Source organism: Vulpes lagopus, chromosome 4 (assembly GCF_018345385.1).
Source record: "Vulpes lagopus strain Blue_001 chromosome 4, ASM1834538v1, whole genome shotgun sequence".
In the NCBI taxonomy this organism is placed as follows: Eukaryota; Metazoa; Chordata; class Mammalia; order Carnivora; family Canidae; genus Vulpes; species Vulpes lagopus.
The window spans coordinates 152,148,009-152,165,939 of NC_054827.1; the positions used below are offsets into that span (position 1 = coordinate 152,148,009).

At 51.5% G+C, this 17,931-nt stretch overlaps 1 protein-coding gene and 1 pseudogene across 1 annotated transcript; one reads left to right on the forward strand and one right to left on the reverse strand.

Moving 5' to 3' along the window:
• Positions 1 to 760: 760 nt before the first annotated feature.
• TMEM271 (transmembrane protein 271) lies at positions 761 to 2,627 on the forward strand. The gene has a single exon (XM_041752837.1). The coding sequence runs from the start codon at positions 886 to 888 to the stop codon at positions 2,002 to 2,004; it is 1,119 nt and encodes a 372-aa protein (XP_041608771.1). The 5' UTR covers positions 761 to 885; the 3' UTR covers positions 2,005 to 2,627.
• An 11,609-nt stretch (positions 2,628 to 14,236) lies between these two features.
• Positions 14,237 to 16,288, reverse strand: LOC121489716 (annotated as a pseudogene).
• Positions 16,289 to 17,931: the final 1,643 nt, after the last annotated feature.

The window sequence follows — 17,931 nt, forward strand, 5'->3', positions numbered from 1 at the left end:
GGGGAGGGCCGCCGCCTGCTGCCCCCGCCCCCGCCCCCAGGCGCCTTCCGCGGCATCACCTGTCACGCGCCCGAGCCCCGGGGGCTGTTCCGGCCGCGGTCCGCAGGGGCTCCGTGGGGGCTGCGCCTGAGGCCTCCGCGGCCCCTCCCCGCCCCTCCCCGCCCCTCCCCGCCCCGGCCCGGCCTCCCGCACCGTCGCCCCCCCCCGCAGGCCCAGCCCCTCCCCGGCCCCCCCCCCCCCCCCCCCCCCCCGGGCTCTCCCTTCCTGCGTCCTCCGCCTCCGCCGTGCTGCGCCCCGGCTCCCCGCCCCGCCGGCCCCGGGCTCCCCTCCTCCTCTCCCGCGCCCGCAGGCTGAGTCCCTCCGGCTTCCAGGCCGCGGGCGGGCGGCGGGCGTGGGCCGCTCGCTCAGGGGCCCGGCGGGGGGGGCGGCCCGGGGGGCGGGCCCGGGGGCGCCCTGCGGGGGGGCCGGCGGCCGCGGGAGGGGCGGGAGGGGCGGGAGGCGGGGAGACGCGGGGGGCGCTTGTCCCCGGGGAGGCGGCGGAGGGGCGCCCCGGGCCGCGGGGGCTGCGGCGGGGGAGGGCGGCGCCGGGCCCGGCGCGCGGGGCGGCGGGGAGGGGCGGGGACGGGCGGGGAGGGGCGGGGAGGGGCGCGGCGGGCTGGGGAGGGGGCGCGCGCCCCGCGGTCCTGCGCCGCAGCGGCTCCCGGCGCGGGAGGCGGAGGATGCGGACTCCGGCGGCGGCGGCGGCGGCGCGGGCCGGGGAGGACGCGGGAGGATGAGGAGGAGGCCGGCGGTCCGGCCGCGCGGCGCCGGGAGGAGGCGCAGGCGGCGGGGGCGGCGGCGGGCGGCGGCGGGCGCGCGGGGCGCGGGCCGGCTCGGGCGCGGAGGATGAAGTGGAGCGTCCGCGGGGCCTGCGCCGCGCTCTCCTCCTGCCTGCTGCTCGCCTGCGCGCTCAGCGCCGCCGCCGTCGGCCTCAAGTGCTTCTCGCTGGGCTCGGAGCTGCGCGGGGAGCCGTTCCGGCTGGGGGCGGCCGCCGGCGCCTTCTACTCGGGGCTGCTGCTGGCCGCCGGCCTCTCGCTGCTCGGCGCCGCCCTGCTCTGCTGCGGGCCCCGGGACGCGCCGCTCGCGGGGCCGGCGCGGGGCCCGGGGCTCGGGGCGGCCGCGGCGCGCGCGGGGGCCGCGGAGGCCGCGCCGGGGGAGCCGGGCAGCGGCGCGGGGCCCGCGGGGCCGGCGAAGAGCCACAACCTGCTCCTGCTCGGCGTCCTGGTCTTCATGCTCGGGGTCCTCAGCGCCTTCGCGGGCGCCGTGATCGACGGCGACACCGTGTCGCTCGTGGAGCGCAAGTACTCGCACTACTGCCTGCCGCCCCGCGCGCCGCCCGCGCCCCCCGCGCCCCCCGCGCCGCCCGCGCCGCCCGCGCCCCCCGCGCCCCGCGCGCGCAGCGCCCTGGACAGCGCCACGTCCGCCAAGTGCCGCCAGCTCAAGGACTACCAGCGCGGCCTGGTGCTCTCCACCGTCTTCAACTCGCTCGAGTGCCTGCTGGGCCTGCTCAGCCTGCTGCTCGTCAAGAACTACCGCGCGTCGCAGGCTCGGCGCGGCCGGCGCGGCCGGAGGAGGGCGGCCCGGGCCCCGGCGCGGCCCCGCGGCGGCCCCGGGCTCCGCGCGCAGCCTGCGGCCTCCCGGGCGCGGCGGGGCCGGCGGGGGCGGCGGGGGCGGCGGCTGCAGCCGCGGCCGAGCGAGGCGTCCATCCTGGCGGCCGAGGACTCGGACCTGGCGGCCCCCGGGGACTGCGCGGGCCTCGCGGCGCGCCACGCCGTGTCCTACATCAGCGTGGGCGTCCTGCACGCGCGGGACGAGGCGGGCGCGGAGGTGCGCTGCGGGGGGCACCCGTCGGTGGAGCTGCCGGGCTACGCGCCCTCGGACCCCGACCTCAACGCCTCCTACCCCTACTGCTGCCGGCCGCCGTGCGAGGCGGGGCGCGCGTGGGAGCCGGGCCGGGCCTGCTGAGCGCCGGGCCACAGGGACCGCCGGCCACCGACCACCGGCCACCACGGGCCACCGGCCACCACCGGCCACCACGGGCCACCGACCACCACCGGCCACCACGGGCCACCGCCGACCACCGCCGACCACCGGCCCCGGCCCCGGCCCCGCGGCGAGCAGGACCCGCGCGCGCTGCACTCCCAGGGCCGCCCCGGCCCCGCTCGCGGACGCCCCCGCCGCCCCGGGCCGACCCTCCGCTGTCACCATTCCCGTGTCTGGGAGGTTTCCCTTCTTCTCTGTGTCTGTTCTACCCGGATTCCATTTTAAAGTTTACAATAAATGTCTCGGGGTTGCCTCGCCCCCAGCGCACTTCTCTGTGGCAAGTCCGGTCCAGGTGAGAGCTCAGAGCCAGGGCGGCCCCGGAGCAGGGCCCAGGCGGCGCCAGGACGGACGGAGCAGCCGCTGCCGTGGGGTCGGCCGCCGCTAACTGCGCCCAGCAGCAACACTTTGTACACGGATGTGCCTGCTTTTGTTGATACTTTCTTACTGTAAAGCTCTCCATAAACGGTGAAAATGTTTGGTAAATTTATTGCAATTTAAAATTGGTTAGTTCCTTTATTAAATCAATTGCTATGTTATGGGAGATACTCCTCCGACTGGACTTAGCGGGTGTGTCCACACACGGTCTCCCGCGATTTGGTCAGACAAATGTTGAATTGGAGCAGTTGCGTGTAGCGCTGGGCGGTTGACTCCAACCAACCAACCTCTCCCTAAAGCGAACTTTCAGACGTTTCTTTTTCTGGAAGCTGGCGGTGGGGTTTCTACTGCAAAGCGGAGCTTATTTTTGGTTAATATATATGAACAAGCCAATCCTATTTTGGAAGTTCACAGTCATAGTTTTTCTGGCAAAGATTATTTTCCTGTCGATTAATTCATTAATCCGGTGATTTTGCATATTACAGCATTTCATCTGAAACACACCCCTTAAACAGCCTTAATTGATGTGAAGGTCGTACTTTTACATCCTTGGGATATACATGTGTGTGCATACTTACACGCACAATATGAAATGCATGCCAGGTGACAGCAAAATATGCTTCCATCCAGTCTGGTGGGCTGGCCGGGAGCCAGGCTGCCTCAGAGCCTTGGGGGAGAAGGTAGTTCAACTGCATGTGCTGCAATCGTGGCACCAGACAGCAACGCTGGTGATTCTTAAGGTGCTTGGAGCAGAGCCCCACCCTGGCTCGGCCTGAATAGTGTGCGCCTCCCAGGAAGGGAGATGAGGACACACCTGGTGCTCTGCCGGGAGTGAACACCACACGAAAACCTTTCAGGTGACAAAAGCTAAATAAGTTATGTGCAGTATCTTTATGGTGCATAGGGGTTCACTTCTAACTGTGGGAGAGTATCCGGATTTAGGGACGGAGGTGGAGTTTCCAGGTCTAGGCTCTGGGATGAGACTTCTTCTCAGCTCCCAGGCATCTTGCACAAAGCCAGAGTTCCCAATTTCTTGACAGCCAAGGCCCCCATCCCAGCTGGGACCTGGCCAGGTGGCCCGGCTGCACTGGGAGGCTACTAGAGAGAGGAGGCCCCACGTCCATGCAGAGGAGTGGAGACCTGTCACCCGTCAGCACCTGACCCACGGAGGTGGCAAATCCATCGTGCCGATGCTTGGGCGATTACTGTGGAACATGGGGGATCTGATCAGAGGCAACGGGCCAGCGTTTCCTCCTTGTTATGTTGATGCTACCTGAGCAAAGAGGATGATTCATAGCCGGTTTAGTAGGCGCTCATCCACAGTGCTCTTCAGATATTGGCCCATATTCAGCCTCTGGACTCAGCCAGGCTGAAGGCATGGCCCAACTAGTCTAGTCCCACCGCTGGTCCTCGCAGCCTGGCCCCTCTCATGCCCCTGTGCCACCAGCCCACTGGCCATCAACCTTATGCAGAAAATGTGATAAGCGGCAGTGAAAGTGGCTTTTTTTAAAAAAAAAAAAATTATTTATTTATTCATGAGAGAGAGAGGCAGAGGGAGAAGCAGACTCCACACAGGGAGCCCCATGTGGGACTCGATCCCAGGTCTCCAGGATCAGGCCCTGGGCTGAAGGCGGCCCTAAACCTCTGAGCCACCTGGGCTGCCCAAAAGTGGCTTTTAAGATGCTTTTCATCATCTACCTAAGTCAAATCAAGAAGGAATTGCCAGGTGTTTTCTGCTTCCTGAGCAGGGACGCTCCGCACTCCCGGAGCAGAGATCTCATAGACAGCTGCGAGGCTGGACTCTCCCACCCCCACCCCCCACCGAACCTACACAGCAGAGGTGGCTAGGCCCGCGTACCCTGGGTGGGTGGGCACACGGCAGGAGGGCCACTGGGCAGGGACCACTTCCACAGAGCAAAATGCATGGACATAAGATGTCAGACTGTCCAGAATCCTTCTTGTTTTCTTACATCTTAAATCCATCTTACGTGATTTGCACAGCTTAAAATTTTATATGCCTTATGAATCTTTTAAATTTGCAATCAAAATCAGTGACCTCTCTAAAGTTTCAGAAATTTCTTGGGATAGAACAGAAGGCAAAAGGAGGAGGAGGTGGTGGTGGTGGTGGTGGTGGTGGTGGTGGTGGTGGTGGTGAGAATGAGGTGGGGGGGTTAGGGTTAGGCTGGCGCAGGAGCCAGCCGGAGCATGGGGCCACCTGTGTGGTCATCTGGCCAGGGCAGCAGGGAGCATCTGGGGTGCGCAGACAGCTGCTTTTCCCCTGGCGAACTTCTATGTGACCAACAGACTAGGTGAGAGTTTTAAAGATGCAAGCATTTCTAAATCCACGAATATTGTTAACTCCACTTTAAAGAGGCTGATATAATAATGTGGGATACCGGGGTTTTATTTTTTAGAGTTTGTTAGAGGAAATAAAATCAAGTCTCCCTAAACTTCCATTGTTCCAAAGATCAGTACTCAGGGAAATGAGTGGGGAATTATGGAAGCTACTGAGCTTCCTTCAGAATAAGGGACCTCTCTTGCCCTGCTTGACGGGCACCTGCTTCGAGGCACTCACTTCTCATGCACGTCCATTCCACTTCCTATAAGTTTTAGTTGTTTAAAATTGATTCCTTATGCTCCTTAGAAAATAATGTCAGTCCCTGGGACTTTCTTAAAATGGTCTTACTCTGCTTCTCAGAATCATAATGAACGCCTGGGCCTGGTGGAGGCCGGATGGGAGTTCGTGATTATGACAAAGTACCAGAATTAAACAAAACACGTTTTAGCGTTGTTACATGGCTTAATGCTGAGTTCGTAAGTTATTATTTTAAACATAAAGGTTGTTTATTTTTAAGGGAATATTTTAATTAAGATAACAAATGAGGTAGCCACCAAACCAGGCATGTTTACTTAGATGGATCAACAGGCCCTCCCAGGGTCTCAGGTATCTTTCCTTTGTGAGAGGCAGTGGCAAATCTCAACCACACAGTTGAATTTTTTTTTTTTTCACAGTTGAATTTTTGACTGAAATTCAATTAAGTAATCATTTCATTTAAAAAACCAGTCAGATAGCATTTGTGATGAAGATCACACAGCTGGCGGTTAAACATTTTACTCCTGGCTGGTGTCATGACACAATACAGGCAGAGGCCTTGAACGTGCACACACACACACACACATACACACACACGCATGAGTATAGGCACACGCACGCACACACAAACACAAATGCGTGTGCACGCACGTGTATACACACTATACATGTGTGCACATGTAGGCACGTACACGTGTGCACACACATGCACGGGCACACATGCAAACGGACACACATTGCCTCATGGGAAGTGTCTGAGGGTCAGGCCAGCAGCCCTGCCTGGGGTGTCCGGGGTTGTCTGAGTTGGAGAGGCCTGATTCTGTAGACCGGCAGGTCCCCTTGCAGTGTGGTAGGATTTGCACGTGGGGAGCATGTCTTGGAGGGCACCTGGCGGGTATGCACACTTTGTCACGTGCAGGGGGAGGAGACTGGGGTGGACCCTTGCCCTATGCGAGCACAGCACCGCAAGCCACGGGAGAACTGTGCTGGCACCGGTGCCTGTGGCGTGGGGCAGGCTGAGCCTTTAGGTGCTTGGGTGGGTCTGTGTGGTACAGATACTGCCACGGCTTGGTGGGTGCTGGCCTCTTTGGTCTCACCTTCGCGTCAACTCCACCTCTGAGCAAGGGCTGCCTGCATATTACTGCTCCAAAGCACTGATTCCTTATCAAGAAAGAAAATCAAATGACAGAGACCTTAAGAAAAGCGAATTCCATAAGAGTACGTATAACCCTCATATACCTACAGTCCTCGTTCTTACATGAGATAGAGGCAGTAGTCTAGTGTCAACTGGTTGACTTTCCAGATGATTCAATATCTGCTTGATTTGCCTCTCTTTAACACAGTGATTGACAGGAACAAAACACCCACAAAATGGGGAAAATTACCTTAGGAAAAGAGTATCCGTGAATCACTGTGTCCCCAGTCTGAATTCTTTAAGAACTTCCTGGGGTGGCAGGAGAAACCCCGGGGGTTCCCAGAGCTGTGTCTATAACAGTTGTCTGTTTAGGGGGATCCATTTACACGTGGGAGGTTCGTCTAGGGAAGGCCTGATGTCTGTTCTGCGTTTTTATCCGCCATTGATCCTCCACGGAATGTCAATAAGATGTCTTGTCACTTCAGGATCAATAAAATTTGTGTTACAGCACAACACATTCCTCCAGACACACCGACAGCAGTGCTTTGCTCCCGGTCTTGTCCTGGCCCTGAAGGCTGTGGCCGAGCAGGGACAGACCTGGGGGGGATGCGAGAACCGTCCGGGGCCACCGAGCCGCTGGCCCGCTCGGCCGCTGTCCCGGCGCTGCTCAGGGCGCCCGAGCCGTGCCCAACTCACCTGCCTTTGTCCCCGGCACCCGGTCCCCGGATTTGGCCTTGAAGGCCTGGTGGCCCTTACCCTGACCCTAGCCACCGGCCAGTCCCCTGCCTGCGCTCCCGGGCGGCCCTTCCCCAGCACACGGATGTCGCCGTCCTGCTCAGAAGCGCGCTGCCAGGGCTGCTCTTTTCCCGAAGGGCAGAGACCCCGGGATCCCAGATCCCGGGGAGGAGCCCTCAGGCCCTCCGTGAGCCGCCACCGGGGCTGGCGACCCCCAGGACAGGCTGCTAGCCGGGGGCCTGTGACCAGGTGGTGCGGCAGACGCAGGGTGCGGGCGCTTCCCGAGAGCACAGGGAGCGGCTGGAGCAGGGCGCGGGCTCCACGCCTCGGGCGTCCCCGCAGCTCCAATTCGGTTCCCGTGGCTCCTGTCACAGAGCGCCACAGCCTGGATGGTTTCAAAGGGACAAATATTTATCTCTCCCAGTCTGAGGCCAGAAGTCTGAGATCAAAGTGTTGGCAGGGTTGGTTCCTCCTGGAAACTCTGGGGAAGAGTCGAATCCAGACCCTTCCTGCGGCTTCTGGCGGCTGCTCGCGATCCTTGGTGTCCCTTGGCTTGTACGCTCGACGTTCCAGTCACTGCTTCTCCTCTGCTCCGCGCGCCCTTCTCCGTGTCTTGCAAGGACATTCTCATGGGGTTTAGGTCCCACTGCAATCCAGTGTCATCTGCTAATAAGGCCATGATCTGGGGGGACCAAACTTTTGGGGGGACCATATTGAACCGGCGCAGAGCTCTGCTGAGATTTGTGGTTTGCTCATTCTTTCCTGCGGGAAACATTTACGCCTCTCCGTAAGGGGTAGCTGCTGAGGACCTCAGAGGACGGGTACTCCGTCCCTGGGACGTGCTGTGCAAGGACGAAGCTGTTGGAGCCCTCATCAGACCACGGGTATTTACGGACCTAAATAGATCATCCAGATGAATAGTCCAAAAAAAGCCGAAACATTAAAACTAATTGCCCAAGAGGAAAAACTTTCTGAAAATAAGTCATATTTGGTTTATTTGCAAATATTTTGAGATAACAGCCACAGCAACTGCATTATTTTGCAAATCCAGACGGGCATATGTCATTCTCCTCTCCGTGCAGGGTTGGGGCAGGAGGAGCCGCAGTGCCTGGGATGGGACGTTGGGGGGGTGGGGCTGCCAGTCCAGCTGGGAGACAAAGGTTTCAGGACTCCAGGAGGTTTTGGAAGTGACCTTCTGTGACAGGGATTCCTCTAGGCCTCTGTGCCTCAGGCCACTTGCAGGACCTTGGGGCAGCCTCTGCTTATTCATCTTAGGAGCTTTCTTGCTGCCTACTGTCTCGCCTCCCAGCCCTGGTCCATGCAGTTCTTTCTGTTCATGCCCGTCCTCTGTCCCCTGACCTGTGTCCCCCTGTTCTGGCTCAGCTAGGGCAGCTCTGCATTCCCACACTCGTCCTAGCAGACAGTCCATGGGAGTCCCTCTCACCGTTTTGGTGTGACTTGGGTTATTTTTCCCTAAATGCACTTCTTGGGTTCTCCACTGTGGAGCTGCCCCAGCCATGAGCTGTGCTCGCCGCTCACTGCGCTCCGTCACTTCTCTCCCAACGCCATCCGCTCCTGAGGCTGGGGAAGGAAGGCCCTAGCGGCTATCAGAGGCTTCGTCCTCACTTGCCCAACCAGCAAGGGTTTCTGAAGACCTCAGGCCTGTCCCTGGGACTCCAAGAGGACCCCGGGGTGCACACTATCATCCTCGTCGGGGGCGTGGGCATCGCCTGATCACGGCCAACGAGTCTGGAGCACTGGTATGGGCCAGGCACCTTAGGTTCACTGCCCCGTTTAGTCCTGGAAACAATGACTTTACAGGTGCGGAAGCTGAGACTTCGGGAACTCAGTTCTGCCCGGGAGGGAGCCGGTGTGAGAGCTGCCATCTGAACTCAGTCTCTCCTGGTGCCCGAGGCCCCTCCTTACTCCAGCCTCAAGGTTCTGTTTCCAAGCGGCATTTGTGGGAGTTCTTAAGCCCAGGTATGGGGTGGGCAGCATGACGGTCTCCATGTCCTTCCAGACCTCTGGGTGCTTACCGCCAACCACCTGCTCACTGCCTCCTTCAGGATCCCTTAGGACCCTAACCTCAGCCTTTCCCCCAAATTCGGCATCTTCCCTTCCTGGCTGAGCTGGCCCGCCTCCACCCCTATCACCCACCCCGGAATCCTGTCCACATGCCCTGCACACACCCATCTCTATGCTCTTCAACTCAGCAGCCTGCTAACTCAGCTCTTTGGGTGTTTCATTCAACAACTGTCAGCTGGGCCAGACGCCCGGAATTCCAGAGGGCGCCCCACACTCCCTAACCTGCCACTCGCCTGGATTCAAGTGTGCACGCTCACTCTTGGGAGAGCTAGAGGGTAAAGAGATTTTACATTCTTTCTTTTTTTTTTTTTTTTCACACTAAGTCAGGAAACCTGGCTATATTTTACACATAGAGCGGATCTTAGTTTGGACCAGCTGCATTTCAAATGCTCGATAGCTGCATGTGGAGAGTGGCTGCCTACTGGTCTTGGAATAGCCTCTTCTCGTACATGCTTCTTTTATTTTGATTAAACGTAAAGTATTGCCTAGAAATTACACACAGGAATCCACTATTTAGATTCAGTCTGCAATTCCAAATTTTAAAAGTTTAAAATTCCCCATATTTGGTCCATATTTCTCTTTTATTATTTTTAAAAAGACTTTATTTATTCATGAGAAACACAGAGAGAAGCAGAGACACAGACAGAGGGAGAAGCAGGCTCCCTGTGGGGACCGGATACGGGACTCGATCCCAGGACCCCGGGGTCACAACCTGAGCCCAAGGCAGAGCTCAGGTGCTGAGCCACCCGGGCACTCTTTTTCTTTTACTTTTAAATATATAAAGTAGGGGCAGCCCCAGTGGCACAGCGGTTTAGCGCCGCCTACAGCCCGGGGTGTGATCCTGGAGACCCGGGATGGAGTCCCACGTCAGGCTCCCTGCAGGGAGCCTGCTTCTCCCCTCTGCCTGTGTCTCTGCCTCTCTCTCTCTTTCTCTCTCTCCCTCTCTCTGGATCTCTATGAATAAATTTAAAAAAATCTTTAAAAAATGTTTAAAAACAAACAAATAAATATATATATATGAAGTATTACAGGAGCAGCCAGAGCTTCCTCCTTGTCCTCCGGGCTGCCCCTCATCTCAAGTTGGTTACGGATCATTCCCAGGGATATTTTTGTGCTTCTACCGCAAAAGTGTATGTCGATGCACCATGTATACAGTATTGCTTTTGCATGTTTTTGGACTTCACAGAGTGGTGTTGTACCCTATTTGATCTTCATGCAATAGGCTGTTCTGCACTCGGGATGATGTTTTTGACACTGGTTTATGCCGCTGCCTCTACCTCTGGCGTATTTACCCTGACTGATGTATTCTGTGGTGTGGATAAACCGCAGCTTCTTTAGCATTCTCCTACTGAGATGCTCCTGGATTACTTCCTTTTTCATTTTCATAATCCACACTGCGACAGAAATCCTCTACCTGTCTGCTTGGTTCTGTAGGTCCCCTACCCAGGTGTGATCATGGGGCATGTGCATCTCAGCTCTGCCCGGAGCTGCTGGGTACTCCGTGCCGTGCAGCGTGGAGACGGGGCTTCCTAGAGCGACAGGGCCGCCAGCAGGGAACAGCCTGGTGCCCTGCTCCCAGAACCCCCTTTGTCTCCTTGTCTGTTCGGAAATGGTATCTAGCTGTTCTCACCTACATTTCCGCTACTGCTGGGGGGTGTCTGTGTTTGTTCGTCCAGTGTCTTCTTGCTTGCCCTTGGGCCTGTCCACACGCATGTTAGGTAAGACTGCACGCGGCATGCAGAGCCCTGCCAGGACGCAGACTAACACTGGGTTGGATTTGCATGTCCGTTTGGGCGGAAAGCCATCCTGACGGTCGTGAGCCCGCCTGTCCATCTTGACTGGGTCTATCTATGTCTTCACTTACGTGGGTCTTCCTTTATGTCTGTCAATATAGTTTCATATTTTTCTCTGTAAGGACCTTGCATGACTTTGGTCAGATTTTCCCTGAGATGCACTTCAAGTTTTGTGGTTATTGTCGGTGCTGTCTGTTTGAAAATTACATTTTCTGCCTGTTTGGCTTCAAGACAATGGCTGACCTGGTGTGCGGATCTTGTACTCGCAAACATTTCTTCTCAGTTCTAATAACTCGTCTATTTCCAATATCATCTGTGACTATTGATGGTTTTGGTTCTTGCTCTCCCAGCCCTGTGCACGTTTTCTGGCCCAAGTTTCTTTCTAAGATCTCCCACACAAATCTGAGTAGAGTTGGGGACGACAGGACTGAAGTCACTTAGTATGGGGCTTGCCTGGGATCTTTTAGTACATTAAGGATCTTTTCTTCTGTTTGTAGTTTGCTAAGAGGTTTTTGTTTTGTTTTGTTTTTGCATAAACGGGTGCTGAGTTCCACCAGTGTCTTTGTCTCATCATCATAGTCATTTTTCCCCGCTGGATTAATCTATTATTGTGGTAAATTACACTCACGTGTATTTCAATTTTCAACCAACCATAATGCATCTCATTGCAGTCAGTTGTATTATTGTTTTGCCCTCCTATTCCATGTCTCCATATTTATAGAAAACAATGATTTATACTGAAATTCTAATTATTTCAACTTTGGGCATGATTACTGATTTCTTACTGTTGAACTTTGGGATTAGTTTCCTTACACACCCAAATTGACACACAAACTTTTCTCCCCACACTGCCAGCAGAGTTTTGGCTTTTTTTTTTTCCCCTTTTATTTGCCAAATTATTATTCTACTTTATTAAGATCATAGACATTGTCCACAGGTGAACTACACAGTGTTCCATGGCTACATTATCTTTCTTGTTTTCCTTGAAATTAACTGACTGATGTTTTCCACAAACCTATGGCCAACTCATCCCCAACTTTTGATAAAAGTAAAAGCATTATTTCCATGTATTCAAACATGCCAAGTAATCCATGTTGAAAGAATCCAAGGACTTCTTTTTATATGGGCCTCCCTTCCCAAGTTCCCATCTACCCTGACATGCTCTTGTGGGTTTCTGCACAGTCAACATTGGGGATCTCCCCTTGTTCCTCTCATGTCCCCGCACATAGCTGCATACTGTATCCCAAGATCTTCATGGGCAGAAAGTGGGGCTGAATTCTTGTTAAGTGACACTGGTCAGTCACAGATGTTTATAGCAGCTTTATTCATAATTGCCAAAACTTGGAAACAACCAAGAGCTCTTTCAATAGGTTAATGGATAAATAAACTGTAGTACTTCCAGATACGAGAATATTAACCAATACCAAAAAGAAATGACCTAGGGACATCTGGGTGGCTCAGTCGGTTAAGCATCTGACGCTTGATTTTAGCTCAGGTCATGAACTCAGGGTTGTGAGATGGAGCTCTGCACTGGGCTCTGTGCTGGGTGTGGGGAGTGCTTAAGATTCCCTTTCTCCCTCTTCCTCTGCTTCCTCCCATCTCCCCCTCTCTCAAAAATGAATGAATGAATGAATAAATGAATAAGACAAACCAAGATGGTGTCAGGCAAGCAGACGGGCAATCATCCTATCCTCCTGGCACATGGATCATTTTTGTTAAAAAGACAAAAATAAATGAAATGAGCTAAACCATGAGAAGATATGGAGAAGCTTTAAATGCATATTGCTAGGTGGAAGAAGCCAGTCTGTCTGAAAAGGCCACATACATACTGTATGTTTCCAACTGCATGACATTCTGGAAAAGGAAAAACCATGGAGATGGTAAAAAGATCAGTGGTTTCCAAGGATTCAGGGGAGGGAGAGATGAATCTGTGGCGCACAGGGGATTTTTAGGGCAGTAAAATTATTTGGCATAATAATATAATGGTGGATACATGTCATTACGTATTGCTCAGAACTAATAAAATACTCAAGACAAAGAATGAACCTTAATGTAAACTATAGACTTTAGCTAATAATGATGTAACAACATTGGCTCACTCAATTGTAATGAGGGTACTTCAGTAATGCAAGATGGCAACAGAAGAAACTATGTGCAGGGGGGCAGTAGTATGAGAACTTCCTGAACTTTCCAATGAATTTTTATATATACCTAAAACTATTCTGAAAGATAATGTCAGCCATGTTTTAGAAAAGACAATGCTGAAGATAAAATACAGTACTAAAAGTGTTAAATCAAGGAAGGCAAGAAAGAAGTAAATGACAACAGTGACAAGAAGTTAAACAAATAGACAAGTCATATTAAATGTAAATGGACTAAATATTCCAATTAAAAGGCAGAGACTGTTAGACTGGATAAGAGAACGGGATCTAAGTTTTGAGTTTATAAGAGCCTTTGATACGCTTTAAATACAGACACAGTAGGTTGAAATCAAAAGGGTGGAGAAGTTGCATGCAAACACTAATCAAAGGAAAGTTGAAGTGTCAGTATTAATATCAGATAAAACAGACTTCAAGACAAAGATTATTACCAGAGATAAAGAAGTATATTTCATAATGACATAAAGTAAATATATCAGGAAGATATAACAAATATCCATGTACATGCGCCTAATAACAGGCTTTAAAATACTTTTAAAATTTTATTATTGAATTATAATTGACAGTGTTACATTAGTTTCTGATGTAGAGCATAGTGATTTGACACTTCTATACATTGTGCGAAGCTTACCACAATACATGTAGTCACCATCTGTCACCAGACAGCATTATCACAATATTATTGACTATATTCCTTATGCTGTACTTTTCATCCCCTTGACTTATTTATTTTATAACTGGGAGTTTGTGCTCTTAATCTCCTTCACCTATTTGGCCTGTCCCTACACACCCTTCCCTGGCAACCACCAGTTTGTTCTCTGTATTTATGAGTGTTTCCATTTTTGTTGCTTCAAAAAATGTTTTTTGTTGTTTTTTAAAAAAAGGTTTTATTTATGTGGGAGAGAGAGAGAGAGTACACAAACAAGGGGAACTAGGGCAGAGGGAGAGGGAGAAGCAGACTCCCTGCTGACTAGGGAGCCCAATGTAGGACTCGATCCCAGGACCCTGAGTTTATGACCTGAGCTGAAGGCAGCTGCTTAACTGACTGAGCCGCCACCCAGGTACCACTGCTTTTTGAATTCCACATGTAAGTGAAGTCATATGGTATTTGTCTTCCTCTGTTTAGTGTAATTAGTACACTTAGTACCCTCCAGGTCATAAATAACAGAATTTCAATTTTTTAATGGCTGAGTAATATTCTATTGCATATATATATATACCATATATTTTTTTAATCTTTTCATCTATCAATGGACATTTAGGTTTCTTCTGTATCTTGGCTATCGCAGACAATGCTGCAATAAACATAAGGGTGCATATAACTTTTTGGATTTCTTTTTTCCTTTGGGTAAATGCCCAGGAATGGAATTATTGGACTGTATGGTATTTCTGTTTTTGATTTTTTGAGGAAACTCCATATTTTTCATAGTACTTGCATCAATTATCAATTCCAGCAATAGTGCATGAGAGTTCTCTTTTCTCCACATCCTGACCAACACTTGTTATTTCTTGTCTTTCTTATTTTAACCATTTTGACTGGTGTAAGGTGACATCTCATTGTGGTTTTGATTTGCATTTCCCTCTGATTAGCAATGTTGTCATGTGTCTGATGGCCATCTGGATTTCAAAATGCATTTTGCTTTGCAAAAATGTCTGTTCCAGTCCACTGCTCATTTTAAAATATTTTTTGGTGGGGAGGTGGGAAGCACCTGGTGGTACAATCAGTTAGGTGCCTGACTCTTGGTTTCAGTTCTTTTTTTTTTTTTTTTAAGTTGAAAAACCATTTATTTCACTGGAAAAAAAAAAAAAGTTATCCAACTCTATGTGTCTACCCGCCACAAGCCTTGGGGCCAAAAAGACTCAGGAGCAGTGACACTCTCATCAAGGTCATTCCCAAGTCCAATACCCACTAGAAGCAGGAGGCGGGGAGACAGCACACCCCCCACCAGTTTCTGCACACAATGAGGCCTGCTGGGAGAAGAGAACATAAATGGGAAACTACAGAAGTACTGAAGAACAGGAAGAACAGGAAAATGGGCAGGAGGGAGGAAAGGAAGATGTGGTCTGAACTTAGCAAGGTAAATCAAGGTCCACGGTTCCTGAGGGACTGAACATACAGAGCCGAGAACGTCCCGGGGACGGGGTACCACGAGGGGTGTATTCTCATGCACAACCGCAGCTCGGAATTTCAGCCACGCACATCCCACCTCAAGCCTTAAAAGGCCGAATACCGCGCCAATCCGCATACTGCTCCATGTCGACAGGGAATTCTGCGCAGCCGCGAGGCCTGGGACAAGTCACTCTCATGCCCGTAACCGTAGCCGTCTCCAACAGAGGGGACTGGGGCTGCAGCGCGACGCAGGGGGCTCCATCCCGCCCGTAACATGAAGTGGAAGCTGCAGCAGCAGCAGCTCCTGAGGTCGGCAACAGGTGTCTACCGTAGGGATCGAGAGAGGTGGAGGGGAGGTCACTGGCCATGGCTGTGTTCTGGACTTGTGGCCGCTGGGACAGGGTCTGCTCTGCGTGATTATACGCAGAGGCAGCTGCAGCCGCCACTGCCTCATAGGACCGGGCAGCCCGGCAGCGCTCGTCGGAGGCATGAGCGCTCTGGCTGTGACCCAACGAATCCCCATAGCTCCTGGTGTAAGGTGTACGCGCTGCTCATCGTATTGCTCGGTAAAGTCCGCCACTCGCCCGAACGATCCACCGGACCCTCTTTGGACCAGTGCCCCTCTTTCCCACACCGAGAGCAGCCGCTCTGGTCTCCCATCCCGGGTGCAGTCCTAAGCCGGCTGGTGGACAACTGCGCGTGCATTCGTTTGCCTTGAAACTCTGTGTTGTCAAGGCCCCGATGGCCTCCACTGCATCCTCTGCCCGCTCCATGTGCAAGAAGGCATAATCTTTCACTATGTCACATTCGATGACTGGACCAAACTCCTCAAACTTGGCCCGAAGCTCTTTGCTGGTACAGCTGGGACTGATGTTGCCCACATGTAACTTTGTGGAGGTTTTGCTCTTATTCTTGCTGGCTTCCACATTGATGTTCACCCCGTGCAGCTGGTAGTGGTGCAGGTTGCGAATGGCATCCTCGGCTGCCGTCTTGTCCTCTATGTGCACAAAGCCGTAGTTCTTAATGATGTCACACGCCAGCACCTTCCCATACTGCTCGAAGAGTGAGCGGATCGCCTGCTCTGTGGCCTCCCGGGGCAGGTTTCCAACGAACAGCTTAACCATCTCGACGCAGCCGAAATCAGCAGGGGCCCTTCCTCGCGGCGCAGACGCTTCTTGGTTTCAGTTCTGGTTGTGATCTCAGGGTCGTGAGATTGAGCCCTGTGTCAGGCCCTATGCTCTGGCCATCCCCCCACCCCCACCCCATGCACTCTCTTAAATAAACAAATATTTTAGAAAAAAATAAATAAAATATTTTTTGGTATTGAGTTGTATGAGTTCTTTATATATTTTGGATGTTAATCCCTTTACAGATACATCATTTGCAAATATCTTCTCCCATTCAGTAGCTTGCCTTTTTGTTGGTTTCCTTCACTGGGCAAAAGCTCATTTGCTGCAGTCCCCATAGTTTATTTTTGCTTTTTTCTTTTGCCTGAGAAGACGCATCCTGATATGCTGAGAGCATATCTGAGAAATGCTGCTACAGCTGATAAAGATTATTGCCTATGTTCTCCTCTGGGAGTTTTATGGTTTTAGGTCTCATATTTAGGTTCTTAATCCATTTGGGGTTTATTTTTGTGCTTGGTTTAAGAAGTGGTCCTGGTTTTTTTTTTGTTTGTTTGTTTGTTTTTTTTGTTTTTTTGTTTTTTTTTTTTTGTATGCAGCTGTGTGGTTTTCCCAATACCATCTATTGAAGAGACAATAGATATCTTTTCCCAATTGTATAATCTTGCCTCCTTTGTGATACATCAATTGACCATATAAACTTCAGTTTATTTCTAACCTCTCTATCCTGTTCCATTGATCTATGTGTCTATGTCTGAGGCAGGACCATACTCTTTTTGATTACTATAGCTTTGTAATATATTTGAGAATCTGGGATTGTGGTGACTCCAGCTTTGTTCTTTCTTAAAATTGCTTTGGCTATTTGAGGTCTTTTGTGCTCCTATACAAATCTGAGGATTATTTGGTCTAGTTCTGTGAAAAATACAATTGGTATTTTCTTAGGAATTGCATTAAATCTGTAGAATTGAGGGTGTTTGTGTGGGGGGTAATATGGACATTTTAACAGTATTGTTTTGATCCATGAGCATGGTATATATTTCCATTTGTTTGTGTTGTTTTTACTTTATCAATGTCTTATAGTTCTTCGAGTACAGGTCTTTCACCTCCCTGGTTAAATTTACTTAAGGGTATTTTATTATTTTTTGGTACATTTGGAAATGGAATTGTTTTCTTCTTTTTCTCTTTCTTCTTTTTTTCTTTCTTTTTTCTTTCTTTCTTTTTCTTTCTTCTTTCTTTCTTTCTTTCTTTCTTTCTTTCTTTCTTTCTTTCTTTCTTTCTTCTTTCTCTTTCTTCTTTCTTTCTTCTTTGGAATTGCTTTCTTAATTTACCTTTTTGCTATTTCATTATTAGTGTATGGTGTATTTGCTTACAGGAAGCAAAAATTAACAGAATTGAAAAACACATAAATCCACAATTAGAGTTGGAAATTTTAGATATCCTTTTGGTAATTGAAAGAATAAGTAGAAAAAAAATTAGTGGGATGTAGGTCTGGTTGACAACAAGTACTTTGACCTAATAGTTTTAGGACATCACATCAAACAATTGCTGAATCTACATTTTTTCTCCCCTATTGCACACGGACTGTTCAAGATGAGTCAACTGCTCAGCCATAAAAATGAAGCAGGAAATATTTCACACTGAATGATAATAAAGATGCAACATATGAAAATTTGTAAAAATAGTGAAAATAATACAGGGAAATTTATAGCTTTAAATGCTTACATTGGAGAGGAAAGCTGA